At 38.9% G+C, this 21,538-nt stretch overlaps 1 protein-coding gene across 8 annotated transcripts in view; it reads right to left on the bottom strand.

The window, feature by feature from the left end:
• svilc (supervillin c) overlaps positions 1-21,538 on the bottom strand; it is a 24,968-nt gene extending 3,430 nt beyond the window's left edge. For 2 of the 8 annotated variants that reach the window (XM_008416941.3, XM_008416944.3), the window contains exons 1-26: positions 21,411-21,537; positions 17,670-17,748; positions 17,252-17,574; positions 15,498-15,653; positions 15,223-15,390; positions 13,508-13,539; positions 12,452-12,513; positions 11,609-11,754; positions 10,743-10,962; positions 9,831-10,294; positions 9,610-9,736; positions 8,243-8,284; positions 8,096-8,158; positions 7,263-7,337; positions 7,086-7,185; positions 6,938-7,006; positions 6,661-6,844; positions 5,317-5,483; positions 5,134-5,241; positions 4,920-5,056; positions 3,831-3,978; positions 3,584-3,729; positions 2,700-2,875; positions 1,410-1,554; positions 356-659; positions 114-265 (exon numbers count right to left, since the gene is read on the bottom strand). In XM_008416941.3, the coding sequence (XP_008415163.2) occupies positions 114-265; positions 356-659; positions 1,410-1,554; positions 2,700-2,875; positions 3,584-3,729; positions 3,831-3,978; positions 4,920-5,056; positions 5,134-5,241; positions 5,317-5,483; positions 6,661-6,844; positions 6,938-7,006; positions 7,086-7,185; positions 7,263-7,337; positions 8,096-8,158; positions 8,243-8,284; positions 9,610-9,736; positions 9,831-10,294; positions 10,743-10,962; positions 11,609-11,754; positions 12,452-12,513; positions 13,508-13,539; positions 15,223-15,390; positions 15,498-15,653; positions 17,252-17,574; positions 17,670-17,696 (3,741 nt within the window). In that variant the 5' untranslated portion in view covers positions 17,697-17,748; positions 21,411-21,537. Of the gene's footprint in view, positions 1-113; positions 266-355; positions 660-1,409; positions 1,555-2,699; positions 2,876-3,583; positions 3,730-3,830; positions 3,979-4,919; positions 5,057-5,133; positions 5,242-5,316; positions 5,484-6,660; positions 6,845-6,937; positions 7,007-7,085; positions 7,186-7,262; positions 7,338-8,095; positions 8,159-8,242; positions 8,285-9,609; positions 9,737-9,830; positions 10,295-10,742; positions 10,963-11,608; positions 11,755-12,451; positions 12,514-13,507; positions 13,540-14,170; positions 14,289-15,222; positions 15,391-15,497; positions 15,654-17,251; positions 17,575-17,669; positions 17,749-18,833; positions 18,852-21,170; positions 21,344-21,410 lie in introns of those variants that run through there. The other 6 variants (XM_017306443.2, XM_008416942.3, XM_081610218.1 and 3 more) reach the window with 6 other exon arrangements.

Raw genomic sequence — 21,538 nt, 5'->3', positions numbered from 1 at the left:
CTAGGATTTATCCAAGACTTTACCCTGGTTTCTACTTTTGAGTTACAGAACCAGATTTCTACAGCTTCTTAGGTTCATACTCTAGACATTTAAAGTGCGGAAGTCATCCATACTTGTGAGTCTTCCTGGTTGTTCATCCCGATGGATAGAAAAGCTGCCGTGTCCCGTCCGCTGACACTGGAATGCCGTCCTCGCCACAGGAAGAACGCCGTGTTCTCCTGTGGTTTGGAAACATTCCCACACTCATCCTGGCTATTCCTGTTGTCTACAATGAACAAAACGAAACATTAAGGTGAAATAAAACATCATAATGTTTGTTTGTTATCACGACTTTTCATCATCAGTAGTCACTGACCAAACGCAGTGATGCTGTACGTCCAGCGGATCACGTAGGAATCTCCTTCGTGAAGCTGCCCCGTGCTCTCCACTTGAATTTCACTGTCGTCAAACTCCTGGACGTGCCAGGTATCCACGGAAACGGTCCTCAGCTCCATCGCATGGCCTTTCTCCAGGGTGATGACACCCCGTCCTCGATGAACATCAACCCCGGACAGAACGGTCCGGACTGAGGCGTCTCCTTCCAGCAGCCCGCCGGACGCCAGAGCTTTAATGTCGCAGGGAGTCAGGAAGTCTGATGATGGTGGTTCAACAGGGAGGGACTGTAAAATTAAATATGAAAATTAATATTACAAATCATTAATTTATAATATTGTTTAATTTTAAATGGGTAGTATTATGTGCATTACAGGCTAGTTTATAGCCTCTTTGTACCACAATCAAGAACATTGTTAACTTCAGTTGTTATAAAAATGCTGTATATATCAAATATGGCTTAAAAGAAATTTTACTTTGTAATTTAACACCTTGAAACTGGATCTCTGTCTCTTTAACAAACTCCTGCTCTTTCTGAAAATCCACCTTCAAGAAATCATCACAACATGGCTCCTCTATTAACCCTTCAACAACATTTTTACCAGTGTTACACTGAGAAGTAGCTCCAATAATGAGCTCAGCAGTTCAACCAGGCATTTGCTAATTGCTGCTGGCTAGTCTGAAGGAGCTGGGAAGTTGCTGGGGAGGGCTGCTATGAAACTCTGAAGCCTTGAAGGAAGGGCTAGGTCCACCCAGACGTTTTGCACAGCTGAATGGTTGCCATGGAGATTAAACCATTTCTCAAACATGAATGAAAAAATTAAGGCAAGACTAAGCATGTTTTTGACGAGGTAATAACATTTTAACATGATGTAAAGCTCAAAAAAGTACGTTTTACATTATACTGTCCCTTTGAAATAAGGCAGAAAGTCATATTACCAAAAAAAAAAAAGGGGAGGGAATACTATTTTGGCTGTATAGGATTTATTAGAGAGTACGAGTGAGATCAGAGTAAACCACTGAACTGTGAGATTAACCTGCATTGCATTCCCCTCTGAAGCGACCTCCGCTGTGTCGTCGCTTCCACACATCGGGCTCAGGAACTTCTCCCTGAACAGCGCCGTCTCGTTGTTCTCGGTAACCACGGCGAGCAGGGCCCAGCTGGGACGGCCCTCTCCCCTCCTGAGCACAAAACCGCATCACCACAACACCACCGTGAACATTAATGCAGTCAATCTCAATCTGAAGTCCAACAGGCTTGACTTGCAGAAAATCCATTCCCAAAATGTATAACACAGCTCCCAGCAAGGCTGGGGACGCTGAAGTCAGCAGTTTGAAAATGAGGTTGTAACCAGTATGTGTTTTTTTTCCTAGTTTTTTTATATTAAAACTGCACCATTGTTTCTGTGCATGACTTGTTCCCCAATAGGACTGAATTTAAATCAGAAGATGATGTTGCATTGGTATAAACAAGGGGTGTGTATACCAATGCAACCAGATTACTATTGCTCCCCATATTTTTATGAACACTGGTGTTTGTTTTTAAGATTGAATCATATTTAACATTTCATGTTTCATTCACAATACAAAATACATACAAAAGTGCTTCATTTTTATCCAGGTACTGCACTAAACACCATGGAAAACCTCCTGGTTTTTCCACCAAATATTGATTTCTGAACTCTTCCTGAATCAAAACATTAGTGCTATTGTTTCTAATTGAATATGAACTCGTTTTATTTGCATTATTTGAGGTCTGAAAGCTCTGCATCTTTTTCCTTATTTTGACTATTTCTCATTTTCTGCAAATACATAAAGTTTTGCTTGGAATTTCGGAGACATGTTCTCAGTAGTTCATAGAATGAAAGTACAATGTTCATTTTACTCAAACTTAAACCTATAAAGAGTAAAATCAGAGAAACTGATCATTTTAAGTGATCTGTTTATTTTTTCCAGAGCTGTTTATATGACATGGCAATAATGTATTGTTAAAAGTGAAAGGAATCTGCCAGTGGAACTTGAACTGGGTTGCTAGGTAACGGGCTGGGCTTAGCTGTGGTTGCTAGGTAACGGCGCTAGTGGAATTTGTACTTTTTCATCAACATTAAGGAAATATTGACGTAAAACAAGCGTCGCGAAAATTTACTTGCAAGTTAGTTTCGTCTTATTTCAAGTGCAATGACATATTTGCAACAGAAACTATACAAAAATACTTTGAAAAATTGAGTGTTTTTGCAGCGTGCCTCTCAGTATCATTGAACAGATTATTGCAGTCTGAAGGACTGCATGTCCGCCAGTGGCTTATAATACGCAACGTTTGGACGTACGGCTGAACGCTGGGGTTGCACTGAGTGGGATCCAGTGGGTTGACTCGACAGTTGCTGTAGTCGTACTCTCCAACCCACACCTGGTGAGTCAGCTGGAGAGCAACGCTCCTCCTGCTGGGTGAAACATCGCGTCCATGCCACAGATACACCTCGCTGCCAAAATCAAACACCAGGACCTGGAAGCATCAGAGCGCCGTGTCACGATCAGAGGTGGGCAGAGTAGACAAAAATTGTACTCAAAATATTTTTACTCATGTAAAACAGAAAAGCTGATTAAAAAAAAAAAAAAAAAAAAAAAAGTATTTGGTAAAAAAAAAAAAAAAAAAAAAAAAAAAAAAAAATGGCTACTCAACTGCTGAGTAACCAATCATAAAATCAGATTTAATATTTTTAAATCGTATGTGCAAATTCAGATTTTTTAAAGATTACAATAAATTTCAGAAACAATATAAATAAGTAGAAGAAACACTTTAACAATTTTTTTTTACTTTATATAAAATTAATACTTATAGTAGGTAATGTGTATGTTTGGACAGGGGTATGTACTTCCAATGACAATAAATATTGTTTACTGTATCTTTCTAAACTCAAAATGACCCAATAGGCTCAGCAGATATAAAATAACCTTAGAATTAAACTGGTACGTTTTAACATAAACTTTATGTTTGTGTCTGTGTTTCACATATGTTTTTATCAAAATATGTTCCTTCTTTCTGCACTGAATAGAGTATCCAGTCACAACGGTTCATAATAATATTACTCAAGTAAAAGTATAATGTACAGTGCAGTAAAAATACCACTAAAAGTTTTTTTTCCCCCCCAAGAAGCAACTCAAGTAAATGTAAATGAAAGTATAGACAATGGATGTTTACTGAGGCGCTGACCTCAGAGGAGTCCAGCAGGGCGGTGCTGGGGATGGAGGCCCAGGCCTGTTCATGAGGCACCAGTCTGTCCTCCATTAGGCTGTACACACAGTTGGACTCCACTACGCCTTGTTCAAACAGCTCATCCTCCTCTGGAGCACCAGCACCTATGGGAGAGAACGAGCAAATACCTGCATAATATAACCAAATCACCACATATGTGGCTTTTGTTTTCTGCTAAAAACTACCTGTAAGATTCTAATCTAACCTCTGTACTGTTTTCTTCCTCCAAGAAGACTCCAGAAGTCTGCAGCTTCAGGGCCGTCAGAGTTCAGCCCTTCCTGCAGGTGGACAACCTGGGAGGCGAGACAGCCGAGCTCCCTTTGGCTCTGGATGAAGGCGGCCAGCTCAAGAGCCTGAAAACAAAAACAGTTTGCAGTTGCACTAGAAAACAGAGAAGGCCTTGCAAAAATAATAAGAAAAGAAAACACTAACTGGACTTCCTGAGAGTCCTAGATCACAGACGACAAACTGAACGCTTCAGACGCCGTGAACAGTTTCAAGGAGCAAACGTACCAGTAGATAATAGCAGATAGTCTCAGAATTTGGATGGTTTATATTTCTGTTGAATTTCCCCATAAAATGAATTAGAGGCTAATTTAAAGTATGATAGTTTAACCCAGTGGTTTTCAAAGTGGAGGCTGCTAGGGGGCGCTGTGGGGGCCTCAGACAGTTGGAGGGAAGAAGAGAAAGAAAACAAAAAAAAAATCCCAAAATGGTTTTAATAGTTACTATTTCATCATAATTGTTGTTTTCTGTTATTCCATCACTTTTTAAATAAAGTATAACCTGAAATAATTGACTTAAATGTTATTTTTGACGCTCAAACTGCCTACAAAGACATTAAATAATCAAATAAGTTGATTATTTAAAAAAAATGTTTTGCCTAAAACACATTCTTTTAGTGAAAGGAGCAAAGGATGCTTCTGCAGCTAAAAACATCAACATGTGAAAACCTCTGCTCTTTCTGCTTGACTAACATCAATACAAAGTAAAACTGATCTGTTGATTTGTCATCTACCAGTAACTGATCAATAATTGGACTCAAAAGGTGCCTGATAGAAGATTTTATTTAATTTTTTCACAGAACTTGAACTGAATGAAGCTAAAACTAAAATACTTGCAAAATGTACATATATTTTTTTACATTTCTGGTTTATTTACTGCTCTGATTATGTTGCTCTTTCAGCAACTGGCTCTGTTTAGAGTCCAGTTAATGATGAATCAATTACTAAATTAGTTGATTCAATAATCAATTAATCTGATTGTTTCAGCTCCAAATTTGTCCTCTGGGTACCTTGGCTCTCTCCTCCTTGTTGGCAAACTCTCCGCTCCACAGGATGCAATGATCGGGATCGACGAGCAGGAAGCAGTCTCCGCTGTTCAGCGATCGGACCGAGGGTTCGACCACACGTACCTGGACCTGCCGCTTCCCTGCCAAAGCCCAGCGAGGACGGTTAAATGGACGGCAAAATAAGCAAACAAATCACTAAAACATTTAAAATAATTACCTTTGATGTGAATAAGCATCAGGTTGCTGAACGGAGGGAAAGACTTGCTCATCTCCCTCTCTGAGGATGTGACAGGATGTGAATCTGGTGAGGAAGAGTTTTTACAATCTGTGGACAGACGGGATTAAACGACATGAAGCAGCTGAGTGAAATAAACGACAATAAATAAGAAAATTAACTCACTTTTTTCTGCTTGGCCCCTCTCCTCTGCAGCACTGTTGTCCCTTTCCCCCATGTAGTCCTGCCTGATGTCCTCTCTGGCCGCCAGAGCCCTCAGCGGGTTTCTGGAGCCCTGAGTCCGACGGGACGGACGTACCGCCCGTCTGTGCTCTGTGACCGCTGAGCTGAGTCTGCACACAAATACAACCAACAATAAAACCTCAGAGTTTTCACCCAAATAACCAGTTAGTTTTGCTTAAATAAGTGACACTGGTTGTTCTCCAGTTATCTTGATTTGTCTGAACATGTCTAGAAGTAACCAGCAGATGTCGCTCTCACAGCAAAAACAGATTTGCAAAATCTTTAATACAGACTTCATTAAAGGGAAATTGTTCAGTGCATAGGGATCAATAATATAATTTTACTAGTTTTACTCCTTCGTGTTTCATGCTTGTATCCAATTCTTCACTTTTCAGAGGCAAATGCTGTGTTTAGTTTAATTTACATCACAATTTAGCTTTAGATTATAACAGTTGAAAAAAAAAACCACAAGACTATTTGTGGTATAGTTTTAATCTCCCATAAAGCTTTAATATTTTGTAGGCTGGAAAACATCCAAACCACTAGTTGATAAAAAAAATAATAAACATAAATAAAATAAATAGCTGATCACAAATGTCCCCACAATTATTTACAAATAATTTTTTAACCATTAAATTGTGATCCAATAGTCAAATCCAGTCTCAAAGCTGCAAAAACACAAAATCTTACCAAGAATTTTTGGTCCAGTTTCATGCGTAAATATTACTGTAGACTTGAAATAAAACAAAACTAACTTACAAGTAACTTTCAGCAAGACATAGAAGTTGGTTTTAAGTAAATAATTTCTTAATATTGATCAAAAAACTGGCAGATTATTTCACTTATAACGTGACATTTTCCCAAAGAGACAAGTGAAATAATCTCCCAGTTAAATTAGTAATTTTATCAATATTAAGGAATAAAATAAGCTTATGCACTAGAAACTATATGACAAATACTTGGGAAGGTTTTGTGTTTTTTGCTGTGAATAATGCTGGATAACTAGAGTAAATTAGAGGTTTGACGAAAAAATCTAAAAAAAAAAAAAAGTAGGGATCTTACTGGCACAAATTGGCAAGATTTTCTTTTCATCTAGCCTTGTTAAAGGTATTTCATTAAAATACATGAAAAGCATTTAATTACTTGTTAGCATATCCGTAATACACCCAATGATCTCACCCAAACTTCTTTATACTTTTCAGAATATAAAATAAAATGAAGCAGGTAAAAATAAATCCCGCCTTTCTTCTACTTAAACCATAATGTAGAGCAATCGCCAAAACTCACATGGGCGTGCTGCTTTGGCAGAGGATAGTGAGGTCCTGATCCGTCTCCGTAGCAGCAACATCGCCGCATGGTGTGGGGCCCCCAGCTGGAGGAGGCGGCAGGCTGCCGCAGAAACCTCCGTCCGATATCTTCAAACCATCAGCAGGCGTCTCTTCATGAGGAGGGTCGATGTGCAGGACGGTCTCTGGAGAAGCAGCAGACAAAGAGAGACGAGTGAAGGAAAGAATTCAGCATTCAGTTAAAAACTCTGTGTTTGAAGAGCTGATGCAGCGCCGACCTTTTGAAGCATCACTGGGGTCCATGTTCCTGTTGGAAATCTCACAACTGTCCGTTTCAGCAGGAGATCCTGGACGCAAAGTTTCCAAACACGGGAATGTTAAATTAAAGAGACCAACCCAGATCAAATCCAGAGGAATAAAACTCACTTCTCTCGATGTTCATCTCAGCTTCCTGCTTGTTGCTCTGCTGCTCGGTTTTCCTCTCTTCAGCTTCTTCCATCTGAAGCTCAGGCTCAGCTTCTTTACTCTACGTAGAAACATAAACACATATGTGAAGAGACAGAAATTCAGAAAATAGAAAAAGTTACATACAGCATATAACACCTTCTGTCTCCACTGCGGTTGGATCAGGCTCTTTGTGGGAGAGGAGACTTCCTGGGCCTCAAAGCACATGTCGGTCTGAGGATGAAGAGAAAAGAAAACACAATAAACAGATGATTACATGGACATCCAGAGACATTTGTGGTCAATCGTCTTAAAGTTATTCAACGAACATTTAAAATAAAAGAAGGGTGTAGTATTTACAGAGAGGGAAGCTTTCGTTTTCAGTGTTGAAACCGAAGTAAGTCTGTTCATAAAAAGTGTATTTGCAGTACTACAAACCAGCTGCAAAGCTGAAACGATGGAGATGAAATAAGATCTTAAACAAATCCCTTAAAGAGGCACAATTCTGGATGAATAAATAGCACCTTAGGTGACAAAGAGGCAAACTCATGCAATAAAAGTGAGCAAACCACTAATTCTCAAATTTCACGCAAAGAAACATCTTCTCCTAAAACAGCAATACAGAGGAAGTTTTTTTTACAGAGGTGGGAAAATTTTCTGTTCTTTTTCTCTCTTCCTCTTTTAAGTTTTTTTTTTTTTTTTTTGAATCATTTACTGTTTCTTACTGAATCAAAGAAATCGAGAGAACACGAAAAAGAAGTTGCTTGTTTTGTTGGACGTTGCATCCTGTGCAGAAAAGGAGCAGACGGACCATGCAAAATGTGCAAAAAATGGAGTAAAAGTTTGGCTGTTAGAGTGAGTGAAATGTCACATTTTAACTGCAGAAATCACATTTCTCTGAATGTGCTTTCAAAAACTTATCACTGCATCCTGAACACTCCAAATCATGACATGCAGCAGTTAACGTCCCATACAGCAGGCCACACAGTTACCTGATTAAAACACATGATATATTGGGGTGTATTGATAGCAAAGACAGACGCAAAGACAGGATCCTGGGAGAGAAGAAACAGCAGAAGGCTAAAGATGTTTGGTTCAAACTATATTTTATGAGGATACGGGACTTTGATTCGCTTTACCCAGCACTGAGGCGTCTCAAGAACAGGGCTTTCTGATTTCTCCTACAAAACAAAAACAAAAGAGAGGAAAATTATGTAAAAAATTATCATAAAAATAAAAGAGGAATGAAATCAAACACAATAAATAGATTTACATGTAACATGGGTGTGTTGCTGCAGAGGAGATCTTTAGGTCATAAAGAGGGTAAAATTTAACTACCAAATAATTAAATGTCTGTTTGCATTCCACATTCCCACCAACTGTTATAAACCACATAACTGGTCTGAATACGTTTCCCAGTAACATGAGTCTGATCTCAAAACATTAAGCACATACTAAATGCAGAGTGCTTGTGCTGAGAGATGCTAGATTGTGTTTCAGTGACACGGCCAAAGGTCCAATCAAACCGCAGGTCTAGTCTCAAAATCTAAAGCCAGCTGAACGAGCGAACCCTCTAACCTCTAACACAGCAAGTACAATATGCAAATGAAATGAAAGCAACATGCGGCTCTGGAAAAAATTAAGAGACCTCTGACTGAACCCCTCATGGTTATTCCACCAAATACTGACCTCTGAACTCTTCCTGAGTTAAAACATTAGTGTTGCCGTTTCTAAATGGACATGAACTTGTTTTTTGTTTGCATTATTTGACGTCTGAAAGCTCTGCATCTTTTCATGATTTTGACCGTTTCTCATTTTCTGCAAATAAACACTAAATTTCTCCTTGGAACTTTGGAGACATGTTCATAGAATAAAAGAACAATGTTCATTTTACTCAAACATATCCATAGAGATTAAAATCAGAGAAACTCATCATTTTAAGTGGTATCTTGATTTTTTCCAGAGATGCATGTTGTACATTAAGCTTAAATGCTTTATATGTGGTAAATAATGGTGTTTTGAGAAATATCCATAACACTACATCTTTTTTTCTTGTGTTTTTTTTTTTTTTTTTGCAAACACTTACAGAGAGGGAAACTCTCTGTAAGTTTTCACATCCGCTGGAAGAAGAAAAAACACTATTTTTGTGAATGACCAACAAAAATGGGTTTGAAGTTGTAAACTGGAAGGCAATTAATAACTTTTAATTAAAGAAAAATAAAATCAGAAAAGTATAGCAGGCAGGGAAGCTGCTCAGAAATACAAAATCTTTATAAAATACACCAAAGTTAGTGGCTGTAACAAGAGAGAGAAACAATTAATCATTTGTAGGATGCTGTATTTATAAAGTGCCTCAATCTACATATTTTTTTAACAAACACTATACTTTTCAATGTGCCTTCAGTAAATGATTAGAAATGAAAATAAATAAAAGTCTTTAATTTATTTGTTATTACTTATTAGTTTTAATTGTTTGCAGGGATATAAATGCACGTCTGTTCCTTACTTTTCCTCTCAGTGATTCTGCTGTTTCTTGTGGATTCGGTGAACAATTTCCGACGGAAACGAAAGCTTTTTGTTTGGGTTTGTCTTCTTCCTCAAGCCTCCCAACACTCTGCTCTTCACCTTGTGTTCTGGACAAATCACACAGAATAAAATAACAAATATTAAAAAAGTTGTTCTCTATGTTTTCAGAACCATGACGGAGTGAGAGCTCATGCTACAGACCCAGCATCAGAGCTGTTTCCCACAGAGGAAGTGATCTGTGAATCCAGATCAGATGGGAGTTGTGTCGGGGTCTCCCTCCTGTCTCGAGCTCTCTGCCTCCATGGAGCTACTCTGACTGATGTGTCTCTGTGTGGCTCCGGCTTCTCGGGTCCTTCTGTCCTCCCAAACATCTCCAGATCTGTGCAGTCTTCACCATTCTGCTGGTTGAGCGGCGGCAGCTCCGGCCCGTCGGTCCCGCTCCCCTCAGAGTCGTCGGGGCGGCTCTTCTTCAGGATCCCCTTCAAGCACGGCTCAGAGTTGTGATCCTGCAAGCCCCGTTGCGTTGGTTCTGGTTCTAAAAGTTCGGACTTTGGTTGTGTGAGGGGCACCTCGCTGGGTTTCAGGTTAACAGACGAGGCCTGCTGTCTGTCATTCAGATTTGGGTACAAACTGAAGGCGGGAAACTGAATGGGGCCTTTCTGAAGCTGAAGACAAACGGGACAGAAAACAGATATAAATACACACACAGGTGTTTTCAGGTACACACTCAATAGGTTGTCACTAAATACGAATGTGTTATAATATCTGCATAAGTTGTTTGGTGTTGTGGTTTTCCTGGTTTTGTTTTTTCTCTTTCTGGATGTGTAGAGGCAGACTTACTCTTTCCTTTTAAACATTTTCCACACTTTTCTCCCTTTGTTTTTTGTCTGTGTCCATTATATTTAAAATAAGCCCAAAAGGTTTTATATGTATATCAAGTAAAAGAGATCCACCTTGACTCAAAAGTAACAGAGATCATTGAGGTTTTTCTGAGTTAAACTTTCAATTACAAAATTCAAATTCAAAACTATTTAATTGATCCCAAACGGAAAGTAAATGTTGAAACCCATTAATTCAGGATTAAAACTAAACTTTGACTCATTTTCTCCTCACCAGACTGACTTCGTCCACGGTGATGGGCTGGGTGCGGTACCGGGCTCCTTTCTGTTTCCGCCTCTCTGGTGGTCCGTCGGCGGGACCGGAACCGTTCTTTCCAGGTCCGGACAGCCTGTTGAACAGGGCCAGCTTCTCCCTCATGCTCATCCTGCAGCTCTCATCTCCGACCTCCACTGACTCAGACTGTCCAGACGGGACCACTGCTGCAGGAGGAGCACTGCATAATGCGACAAAATAAGCTACAACCATGCAGAACTGCACCATCAGAACATTTATTCTTTTTCATGACCTATAAAATACTGAGAACACATTGGTGAGCACACCATGTTCCTCCACTGCCTTTATCGCATACAGTGTTGTTTATTTTTAGTGAGTCCACCACACTCCATTCAGCAGCTGGTGATTCAACTGTAGAGCTAAAACGATCTGCAGCTTAATTTTATCCAAGTAACCTTTGATTGATTGCATGAGCTGGAATTGCATCTGTAGTTTTTTCACGTAGCCGGAAAAATAAGACATTTTACCTCTTAGAATGGGAAAATCTGACACACATTTTATACATGATGTTCTACACTACAAAAACACAACATTTCACCAAGTATTTTTGGTCTAGTTTACTGTGCAAATATCTTAAACACTTTAAATACAGCAAAACTAACTTACAAGTAACTTTTCAGCAAGATATAGTAGCTTGTTTTAAGTCAATAATTCCTTAATACTGATTTTTAAAAAGTACTAGCTCCACTGGCAGATTATTTTCACTGAGAATGTCTTGTTAAAAGGGAAATAATCTGCCAATTGAATCAATATTAAGGAATTGTTGACTTAAAACAAGCTCCTATATCTTGCTCATTTTTACCCACCTCATTGAAACCACTTCCTCGCAGGTGATTGGCTGAGTGAGAAAGCGGAGGTCTTTGTTACGTCGGGTCCTCCGCTCATGTAAGCTGCTGGCTGAGCGAGGCTTCAACAGACCTGAGGAGTCGGAGGCAGCTGACTTCTCCAGTTCCTAAAGACGCAAAAAATGTATTAATATCAACTCATCAAGGTATCAAATTATCCGAAACTTTCCGCAAAGGTGGATCCAAATGTAAGGATTTAGCAGGAAGGCTATAAACTGTAATTTGCATTCTTCATTCGTTCTTTGATATGTGATTCCAAACATGGAAAACTTTTGTATAATCATTCAAAGGGGCATTAGTGAGAGGGTCACAGCTAGTTTGTACATTTAAATTACTGAGAGATGACTCAAAGCACCTCACTCTCCTGTATTGATGAAAGAAGGCAGGCGAAGCAGCACTGTAACTAGTGGATAAAGCATCTTGGCAGCTTACTTCCAACAGGTCACGGTGTAACCGGAGACCTGCAGGCTTCAGTTTCCTCACTGCCCGTCTCTGCAGCGCAGCAGGCTAATTTTACCACAGCTGCTGGCTGTTAATGGCACTACAGTGTCTGGCACATTTTCACCTGAGTCATTGGGAATAAAACCGTAACGTTTCAGCTTCTGAGTGCAACGGGAACATCAAGCCTGGTCCACGTTTCCACCTGGATGTTCTGCATGTTCAGTGATACTTTAACCATGTGTCTCAAATTGTTCAGAACAAAAATTTAATTTCTGCTGTATTTGACACATTTTAGCAGCTTATTTGAGGAAATAAACAGGTCAAGATTTGCAATGAAGTTCTTGTTTCAGAGCACAGACTTACTTTAAACAGAGACATCTTGGCAGCCACGCTCATTTTGGCTCTGTCGTCTGTTTTCACATCCGCTGGAAGAAGAAACAAGAAAAGATGTAAATGTTGCAAATCAACACACTTAAATTATTACTAAATATTAACAAATATGGATCCACTAATTGTTATTCTTCTTGAGATAAATGTGTGTAATTACTAACATTTTACCACTTTGTGGTTATTTATGTTTCATCTGAAGGTATTTCAACCTCAGTTTCTTCAGTATTAAAATAACCTTTTTTAAGATAAGTTCTCATTTCTTAAATGGTTGAAATATTTAATACAATAATTCTTTCGAATAATAACATTTGAAGCCGACTCAACCCTGAACTTAGCACTAAAGTTCCATTAACAACATTTAGATAAACCTTATCTATGTTTTAGATGATCTATCAAAGAGTGGCAAAAACTGAAGTTTGCAGATTATCTTCATCCAGTCTGATTGAACTCGAGTTATTCTGTAAAGATTTCAGTTTCAAGATGTCAAAGTTAGAAGAGACATGCTCCAAAAAATGAAGGTGGTTGAGACTGAATAGAAATGTACACCCAATTTATTTTTAGGTTTTTATTTGTTCAAAGCTTTAGCAAACAACCAATAATTTACCCCTTACTTCTTTAAAAATAAAATTCTTAGAATAGTTTTGTCACAAAACATTATTTTCATACATGTTTAGACAAAATACAGTGAGAAATAATTGTGTCTGTAAACTGTAAGTGCAATAAGAGGCACCTACTGTTGTACAAACCATTAAAACCACCTTGTGTTGACTTATAATCTTTTTCTGTTGAGGTCAAATAAGAGGAGAGGTGACTTTGTTCCTCACTCGTAAACCTATCATCTCTCACCATATTAAACAAAGTGGGCCTCCAAATATAACCTGGTTTATTTCCCGGGCAGTTACAAGAATTTATAGAGACAACTGGGCAAGATGGATGAACAAATACAAAACATGCTTCCTGCAGAGCATGCAAAGAAAAAAATATTTTTGCTGTCACTAAACCTTCTTTGTACTAAGATAAAAGTTTTACCTTTCTTGTCATTTTCATCTGCATCCAAGAGCCTGGAAGAGGAGACCATGGTGTTAAATATAAATATGAAGAGCTCAGAGTGTTCTCACACAGATCCAGCTTTAAATGTACTGCGGATGTCCTTGTGCTTCTGTTTGCAGATTTGGAGAATCAAGATAATGCGAAACATTTGCATTCTTGATAAAACGCCACCGTTGATCTCAGAATGAAGGACAGACTCATGCAAACCACCCAAAGGTTTCTGTCTAAAGCCTCAGCTGGAGGGTTACTTTTTAAATTGAAATACCAAATAAAAATGTTTTCAGCTAAGAAAAACGTCTCAAAGTTTTCTTAATAGTTACAGTTGAGTATTGGGTGACATCTCAATAATAGCAGTTAATTTATAGCTTAAAATAAAGTCATTTACAGTAAGATTATAACCTCCCTATTTGTTAGCACCCATCTGAAAGTAATTAAATAAATTAAAACTGAATTTAATTTCAGTACATTTGAATATAGTGTCTGGGAAAACATCAAGTTAATAAGAAACAGCTGCTGATTAAAGTCTCACTGACTTCCTGTTAGTGTATAAATATTATACACCACTGAGGTTCTTTCTCTTAGCAACTCTTCAAAATGGGAGAGACAACATGTACAGCTGGCTACAAATAAACAATTTCTCACCTGAAGTCGCACATCTTTACAGTTTGAGTATTAATGACTAAAAAGAAAAAGAAAGACCTCCAAAGCTAACAACACAGCAGGAGAGCAGCAGAGTAACAAAGTGCAGCTCCTTGGAGTGGCCGCGTCTCCATAGCAACCACTCCGTCAATAACAACTGACAGTTTAAAAGACGTGTTGGGAAAAACACCTTTTCTGTCTCAACAGCTTGATATCTGCTGGAAGAGCTTTAACTCAGGGCTGGGCAATAAATCAACAGCAATACATACTCCGATAAATAATTAATAGAATATATGTAAAATAGAATTTTCAATAATTTTGCTGAACTTTAACGTAGAACCGCACAGGATTCTGGGAGATGTAGGCAAAGGAAAAGCTTTGGCTGCTCAACCTCTCACAACTAGCAAAGCAAGGATGGTTTGGTGGCCTCAACTAACTCGCTCAGTCTTTAGTTGCCTAGCAACAACCTGTTGAGTAACTTACAGAGCAGCAGTTTCATGCTAACTGAATAAAACACAACGGTGAGGTGGGAAGGGAGGAAATGAGAAGAACAGTTTGATACAACAGCAAAGGTCACGTCACCAATTTGGTAATATTTCAGATATTTAAAAGAAGAAACAGATCAATAATTATCATTATTGACTGATATGAAACCTGTGATATGTTTTTCAGTTATATTGTCCAGACCTAGTTAAAACTGGAACCATGATCTGAACCAAAACACTCCAGAAAACCAATGAATGGCAATATGCAATATGCCAACACGGTTGTGGATAAGTACTGCAACCTCACTAGAATGCATGCATTTAAAAAAAAAATACAAGAACATTTTGACTGGAAAAAGATGAAAGCTTAAAGATCTCCATTTTGCTTTAACTTTATAAAATGTTAAAGAGGAATTTTGAGTATTAATAGTAAGATTTCCATTTTTCCCACTTGCATGATTGAACTCAAATTAAATTCTAAAAGTATAAAATTGAGCTTTTGGAAAAGATTCACTTATCTAAAGGTTTACTTTACCAGAGTTGCTACTAAATATGAGAAACAACTCCTACCCGGTGCTCTCCTCCATCTCGTTGGCTGTGATTGGCTGTGTCCTGAAGCGCTCGCTGGTTATGCGACCCCCTGCTGACCCCTGAAGGTAGCGCCTGCCCCGTCGCCGGCCTCCCTCAGAACCAGCCGCCAGGTCCAGAGAGGATGTGATTTGGCCAGGATCGGGGCCACTGGTTTCCATAAACAGAGAAAAAACAGAAAAAGAAAAGCAAAGATGGCGGTAAACACTCGTACGAAGGTCACACGGTTTGGATCACGCACATGAAGGCAACCCTACAGTTTCTCCTGGCCTGCGCCGCCCTCTGTCTGCTGGAGGAGGGAACTCCTCAACTGGCCCACCGACACCAGAGTGTGGAGCTGCGGGGTATCGGGTCCTGGATGGACAAGGAGCCCGTCCTCACTTGGGACGTTGGCAGAATCTTGGCAATTCTGGCTAAAGTGAGTGAAAATGCAGCAAACGCAATACAATTCAGAGTTGCAGTTTTCCATCAGGGGCTGAAGTGTTCCAGAGAAAGATGCAACTTCAAGTATAAACGAAGAGCCTCTCAAATCACATGAGGAGTCAAGGCAGGACAGAGGCAGCAAGAGAAAAATCAGAGTGGTTATAAAACCCCTGCTGATTTGGAGCTGTCAGTTTTAATTAGCAACAAAAGCAACTGAGGAAGTCAGCAAAGAAGAGAGTGAGCGGTTTTTTTTAAAAAGGTTTTTGCAGAAATTAACAATTGAGGTGGAGGAATCTGTCGACATATTAGCCAACATGTGGAAGAAGATGAGGCCAAAACTGACATTTTGTTTAACACACCAAACACCAAGTTAAAAGTCTAAGGACACAAAAGTTACAATGGTCTAGTCAAAGTCAATAGACAAGTGGCAAAATGCTGAAACATTAATGGGCATAAATACCTTTAAAAAACACAATGTTGCCGTAAATCAACTTATCGAAACCAAAACAGAACTCATGCAGCTTGATGACATAATAATAAATGTTTAAATATTTACAAATGATTTGTCTCCTATGATACACTGCTGCAGCAATTCTTTAAGTTCCTTTAAAGCTCAAATCCACCAAGACTGTTCTGATTGTTGCTAGTGTGAGAGAAACAAGTTTTATTTGATTGGGATAGAAATTAAATGACACTACCGCCTTAAAATATGTCCAACGGAGACCTCTAATGCTTCCATTCCTTTCAGAAACAGCAGTTTGAGGGTTTCTTGTCACTTTAAATCCAAACACGCTGCTGCTGGCCACAACCGCCAACTCAATGTTTACATTCGCACGTGAAATTGGCTGCAAACAGATGCGCAATTTTACAACCGTATCCTTTTGAAAAGCAGAAGTGGAGTCTCCTGCACATCCAAGAATGCAGCAAGTTGTTTCTGGATGGTAAGTCAACAACAAAACACTTGTCTTTTCCAGCAGCCATTGTACTGCCTATACAGTGGTAAAGCCAGCTGACCAAAAGTGCTGGAGCTTAGCTTGGGTTGCTAGGTAACGGGTTGGGCTTCCGGGGCAGTTCCTGCTGATTTGTGACGTTACTTTTTGGAGGTTTTTCAAACAACTAATTCTCCAGACGACAAAAAACCCAAACTTACAGCCAAAAACTAGTTGGGTGTTCTTTTTTTTTTTTAAGTGCTCACACTTGCAGTAGAAACCCAAATGGAAACACAAAACTGTGTAGAATGTAAGTTTTGCATAATACGTCCCTTTTAAGACAATAATATACAAAAATGACATTTTCAGTAATGTAACAAATCTTAATTTCCATGAAAAATCCTATCATAGCTGTGGTTAATAATTACAATGCACCTTTTAAAATCGACCAGGGATTTCTAGCCCAACTAGATGACAAGATCTTCAGAGCATAAAGAAAATTTGTGAACTACATGAATGACAAAAATTGGACCCAGAGAAAACTTGGAGTAAAAAAACATTGAGACAAACCCTATCTCAAGTGTTCATAGTAAAACTTTATATATGAATAAGAACCATGAATTTTAGAAATAATCATCTGTCTTCCAGACGGGACTCACCTTCTCAGGTAGTTCGGCTCTGCAGGACCGTCGGCCTTGACTCCATTTGTAACGTCTCGGGTTCTGCCGTTCACTCTTTCACCGAGGCCGTCTGAGTCTAAGTCCCCGCCACGTGCTGAGGTCGCTGGGTTGCTCAGCTCCTTTCCATCCCGTCTCACCCACTTGGATGGAAGCTCCTCCAAGTCTCCGTAGCGTTCGGCCAGCTCTCGCCTCCTCTCGGCCTTGTAGCGGGCGATCCGCTCTGCTCTGGGCTCCAGAACCAGCTTCTCTGATGCATCCATGTCCCTCTGATTGATTCTGGTGTTTATCTGTTTCTCAAATGACTGCAGAGCATGGGGGAAGGAAAAGTAGACGGGAAATTTGCCTTCTGCTTTTCAGCTTGAGCGTGAATTTTTGCAGCATTCAGATTCCATCCGACCTGAAGACTTTTTTTTGCTTTGCTCATCGGTTATCAAGTTTTGGAGACCATCAGTGCCTTTGGAAGTGAGATGTTTCTCCTGGAAGATAAAAAAAAAAGAAAAGTGGCAAAAATAAAGGGTCAAGAAACATACTGGATTTTATTAAGGGGTATCAGAATAAAGTTGGATAAACACAAATGCAACCTTTCAAAGTTTTACTTTCCCAAATGTTTCAGCTTTCTCCATGTTGTCTTGTTTTGAATATTTTAATCATTTTGTTGAAGTCATTTTAACTACTTACAATACTTTAGAACACATGCAAATAGAAAATAAATACAAATTTCATTACAAAATTCTCTCAATCAAACTGAAGAACAGCTCTACAACAAATCTACAGGAGTAGCTACTGCACAGAAAATGTGAAGAACAATAGTTCTTCACATTTTCTGTTTGTTTTTGAACAGTCCTACTCTGCAAGAGGCAATTAAAAATTTGTGTGCAAAATGATTAAATGGCAACATACAAGAGTTGCAGTTTTTGCATAATATTTCTGATCCAGTTCCACCTCTTTTCCTCCTTCTCTCCTCCATGTAAGATGATCGGCACCAGCCTGCCGAGTCAAGAATCTCCTCTTGCACTGAAATTCAACACCTCAGCTCCACTCAGGGTGCGAGCCTCATGGCACACAGTCTGCAAAGTTTGCTAATCTTTTCTGCAAAACTAATAGTAACTTAAGCAACCTGCATCACCACTTTAAACACAAGATGTTATTTAAAATAAATAAATGCTTTGTCTGATTAAATATGCTTTCAAATGTGTTAAGCACACGTGCAACATCCTGTATGAAATAATATGTTCCCAAGCAACATGGACACAAACAAGCAAGGAAAGTCCCTTTAATCTACAAGGGAAACCTGAACCTGAAATCTATTTTTAAATATCATTGATGTAATATATTTAAAACTAACATTTTGACAAAGTGTGATAAAACTTAAGGAAAAACTTTGCAAAATCCCCAAAAAGTGTGGAGATCTATTGATCGTTACCAGTTGGGATAGCATGAAAGTCTCTCGTAACGTAAACAAATGAGATGTGGATCAAGACTTTTGCACAGCACTGTATGCAGAAAAATAAATGTGTGTTTCCATGTGTGTATGTGTGTGTGTCTGTGTGCTTTACTAAACTGTAGATGTCAGCATTCCTACAGCAGGAAGCACAATGGAGGAAGAACAAAGAGGTAGGAGTCACAGACGCTGTGCACCAGATGAATCTGCTGTGAGGCTGAATGGACGTTCTGGCAGCAGAAGTCCCACTTTAAAAGATGTTAAGTTTATCGATTGATCTGCTGCTCACAGGCTGGTGGATTGAAATACAGCAAAAAAGCAAAAGAATACAGATTAACTAAACACCGAGTCTGCAACAAGTGGTCGGACCCGACTCATCTGAACAAAAACATGTGATCTCCTACTTCAAAGGAGCCCCAATGTTACAATCTAAAGCTTTAAACTTTCCCAGCAAGAAAAACCGTTAAGCTTTAATATACATCGTGGATGATTTTATGACCAAAGTGGAAATAAGAGAATGCACTTCTACTAAATTTAGGAAAAAAAAAAAAAAGTCAACTGGCAGGCGTTCGAAGGTGTTAAAAATTAGCTGAAATAAGGAAGCTTACTACTGCTATGGCTTTCTACATACAAGTGCTGTTATCTCCATATGCTTAGCAAAGCATGTGGAAGTAATTTGTGCATCCTGATAGGAAGACGAGCTGCCCTGTTTTGGACTAATTGTAGTTTGATTAAATGTTTTTCTGAAGCACTGGACCATATCATGAGGGAATCTTAAAATGTTTAATTTTAAAGATAATAAATAACATCTTTTCATGACAAGTACCGTAGTTGACTTCCCATAACTGTAACAGTGCGTTCAATCAGGAGATCGCTCCAGTCTGTTGCCCATAGAGACTCCCAGAAGTCTAATTTCTTCCACTTGAGTTTCACACTTCCACAGTTTGTACCGTTTCAATTAAAAGAAACATGTTTTCTCACCACTTCTTTGATTCATTTTGTCCAGCTGTCGACTTTAAGTCTGTGTCCATGTCCAACCAGAGCCAGGTATTGTGTAGTTGGTGCTTTTAATCAGTTTTCAGTTAAATTAATTCAATCCACTCTATAACAGTCACAAAATGTCACCAAAATCACTCTGTCCCTCTAAAATCATTCAGAAAATCGCAAAAGTGTATTGAATTGTAGCGTTTGCTGAATATCGCAATATATATCGTATCGTGAGCAGAATACCGTGTATCGCATCGTGAGATTATTGCATCACTACAGCCCTAGTAATGACCGTCCCATTTATAGGCAGGTCTAGTTTTGGCTCAGTTTTAAATCTTCAATTTGATCCAAATATTATGCTTTTGGTTTTAGATATGTTTAAAACTAATTTATTTGTACGCAATTACAAATATTCTATGCAAATGTCTGATTTCAACTGTACGTGCATCGACAACAATAAACTGTTTTCTATCTGAAAGTAAAAGCAGAATAAGCTTGTTAAGATATCAAGATGGCTCCATGCTACTGGGAACATAAGCTTAGGAGTGGATGCAGAGATCAACACATGCCAACACGTAAACATGTGCTTAACACAAGACCTCAATCAATTTTTAAAATCTATTTTTTTTTTCCCTTAAATCGTTATTATGTGTGCTCTTTGGTCGTCTTTGGCTAAACACAACAAAGAATTGAGATTGCAGAGAGCAACAGTCACGTGAGCTGCAGAGAGGAGAATGCAGCCGAGGCTCAACAGGGATCACAGGCTTCTAATCCTGGAGCACTTTCAACACAAGCTGGAAATACGCCCAGCAGCAGAGAATGGGATCTGAACACCGACAGTAGCAAAATATTCAACTAATTATCAAAAGTTTTTAAAAAATAAAATAAAATAAACACTATCCTTTATTACAACCCTGTTAGAATAATTCAATAATAATTCTAAGTTAACCTAAAATGATTTGAAGTGAGAGGGGAATCAGAAGGTTTCTGCAGCAGACCAGATTAAAAGGCTGGCCAAGAATAAGCCTCTGACCAATTACACCTACCCTGCTGGGTTTCCTGCACCAAAGCTCCCAATGATCTCTGTAACTCAAGGACAAATTCCTGTATACCACAAACACGCATTACACTATCCATAGGTAAGATTAACATTTAACAGATAGGCCCTTTACTGTTATAAACACAGGAAGAGCCGTCTCTCCACCTTACGATCCATCTGCTTCCACTCCACTAAGTGCATTAATGGTTTTGCATTATGGATGATGTTTAAAACTTCCTGCATCAAGTAGAGATAAATATTCAGGTTTAACTCTCCAACATGGTGAGATTTCCAATACCTTCCTAATTATTTCATTTGCATAATGTATGAAAACCACAAAACTTATGAAATATTCAATTAAGCTTTATTAACTTGGAGAAAAACAGGAGTGAAATATGCTATTTGTACTAATAATTTTGAGAAGCTCTTACCCTTAATTGTGTTGCAGGCTAGTAAACATCAGCTTCGCATTGTTTGCTACTCAAGATAAAAATGTCGAACACTTCCGCAGGTCAAACCAACAGGTGGGTCATTTCTCTCGACTGTCTTGAGGGTAAAATTGCAAAGTTCATTCCGAACTGCTGCTTGGTTCTGGACTCTTAATGCGTCCTCAAAAAAAAGTTAGATATAAAACTTTACTTCGTGCTAATTGAAAAGAAACGTTTACTTACACTGAATGCGCGCCGTAAGCCTTGTTCCAGCCGGCCGGCGGTCCCTCCCCACTGATCCTTCCCCGCGGTGAGTCGCTCCAAATGTAGTCACAGTCGCAGCTGGGGGTGGCTCTCCGTATTAAGGGGAG

Source organism: Poecilia reticulata, chromosome 8 (genome assembly GCF_904066995.2).
Source record: "Poecilia reticulata chromosome 8, P_reticulata-male-v2, whole genome shotgun sequence".
NCBI lineage: Eukaryota > Metazoa > Chordata > Actinopteri > Cyprinodontiformes > Poeciliidae > Poecilia > Poecilia reticulata.
Note: the sequence above shows the minus strand (reverse complement) of the source record. Positions and strands in the feature narration are given on the sequence as shown.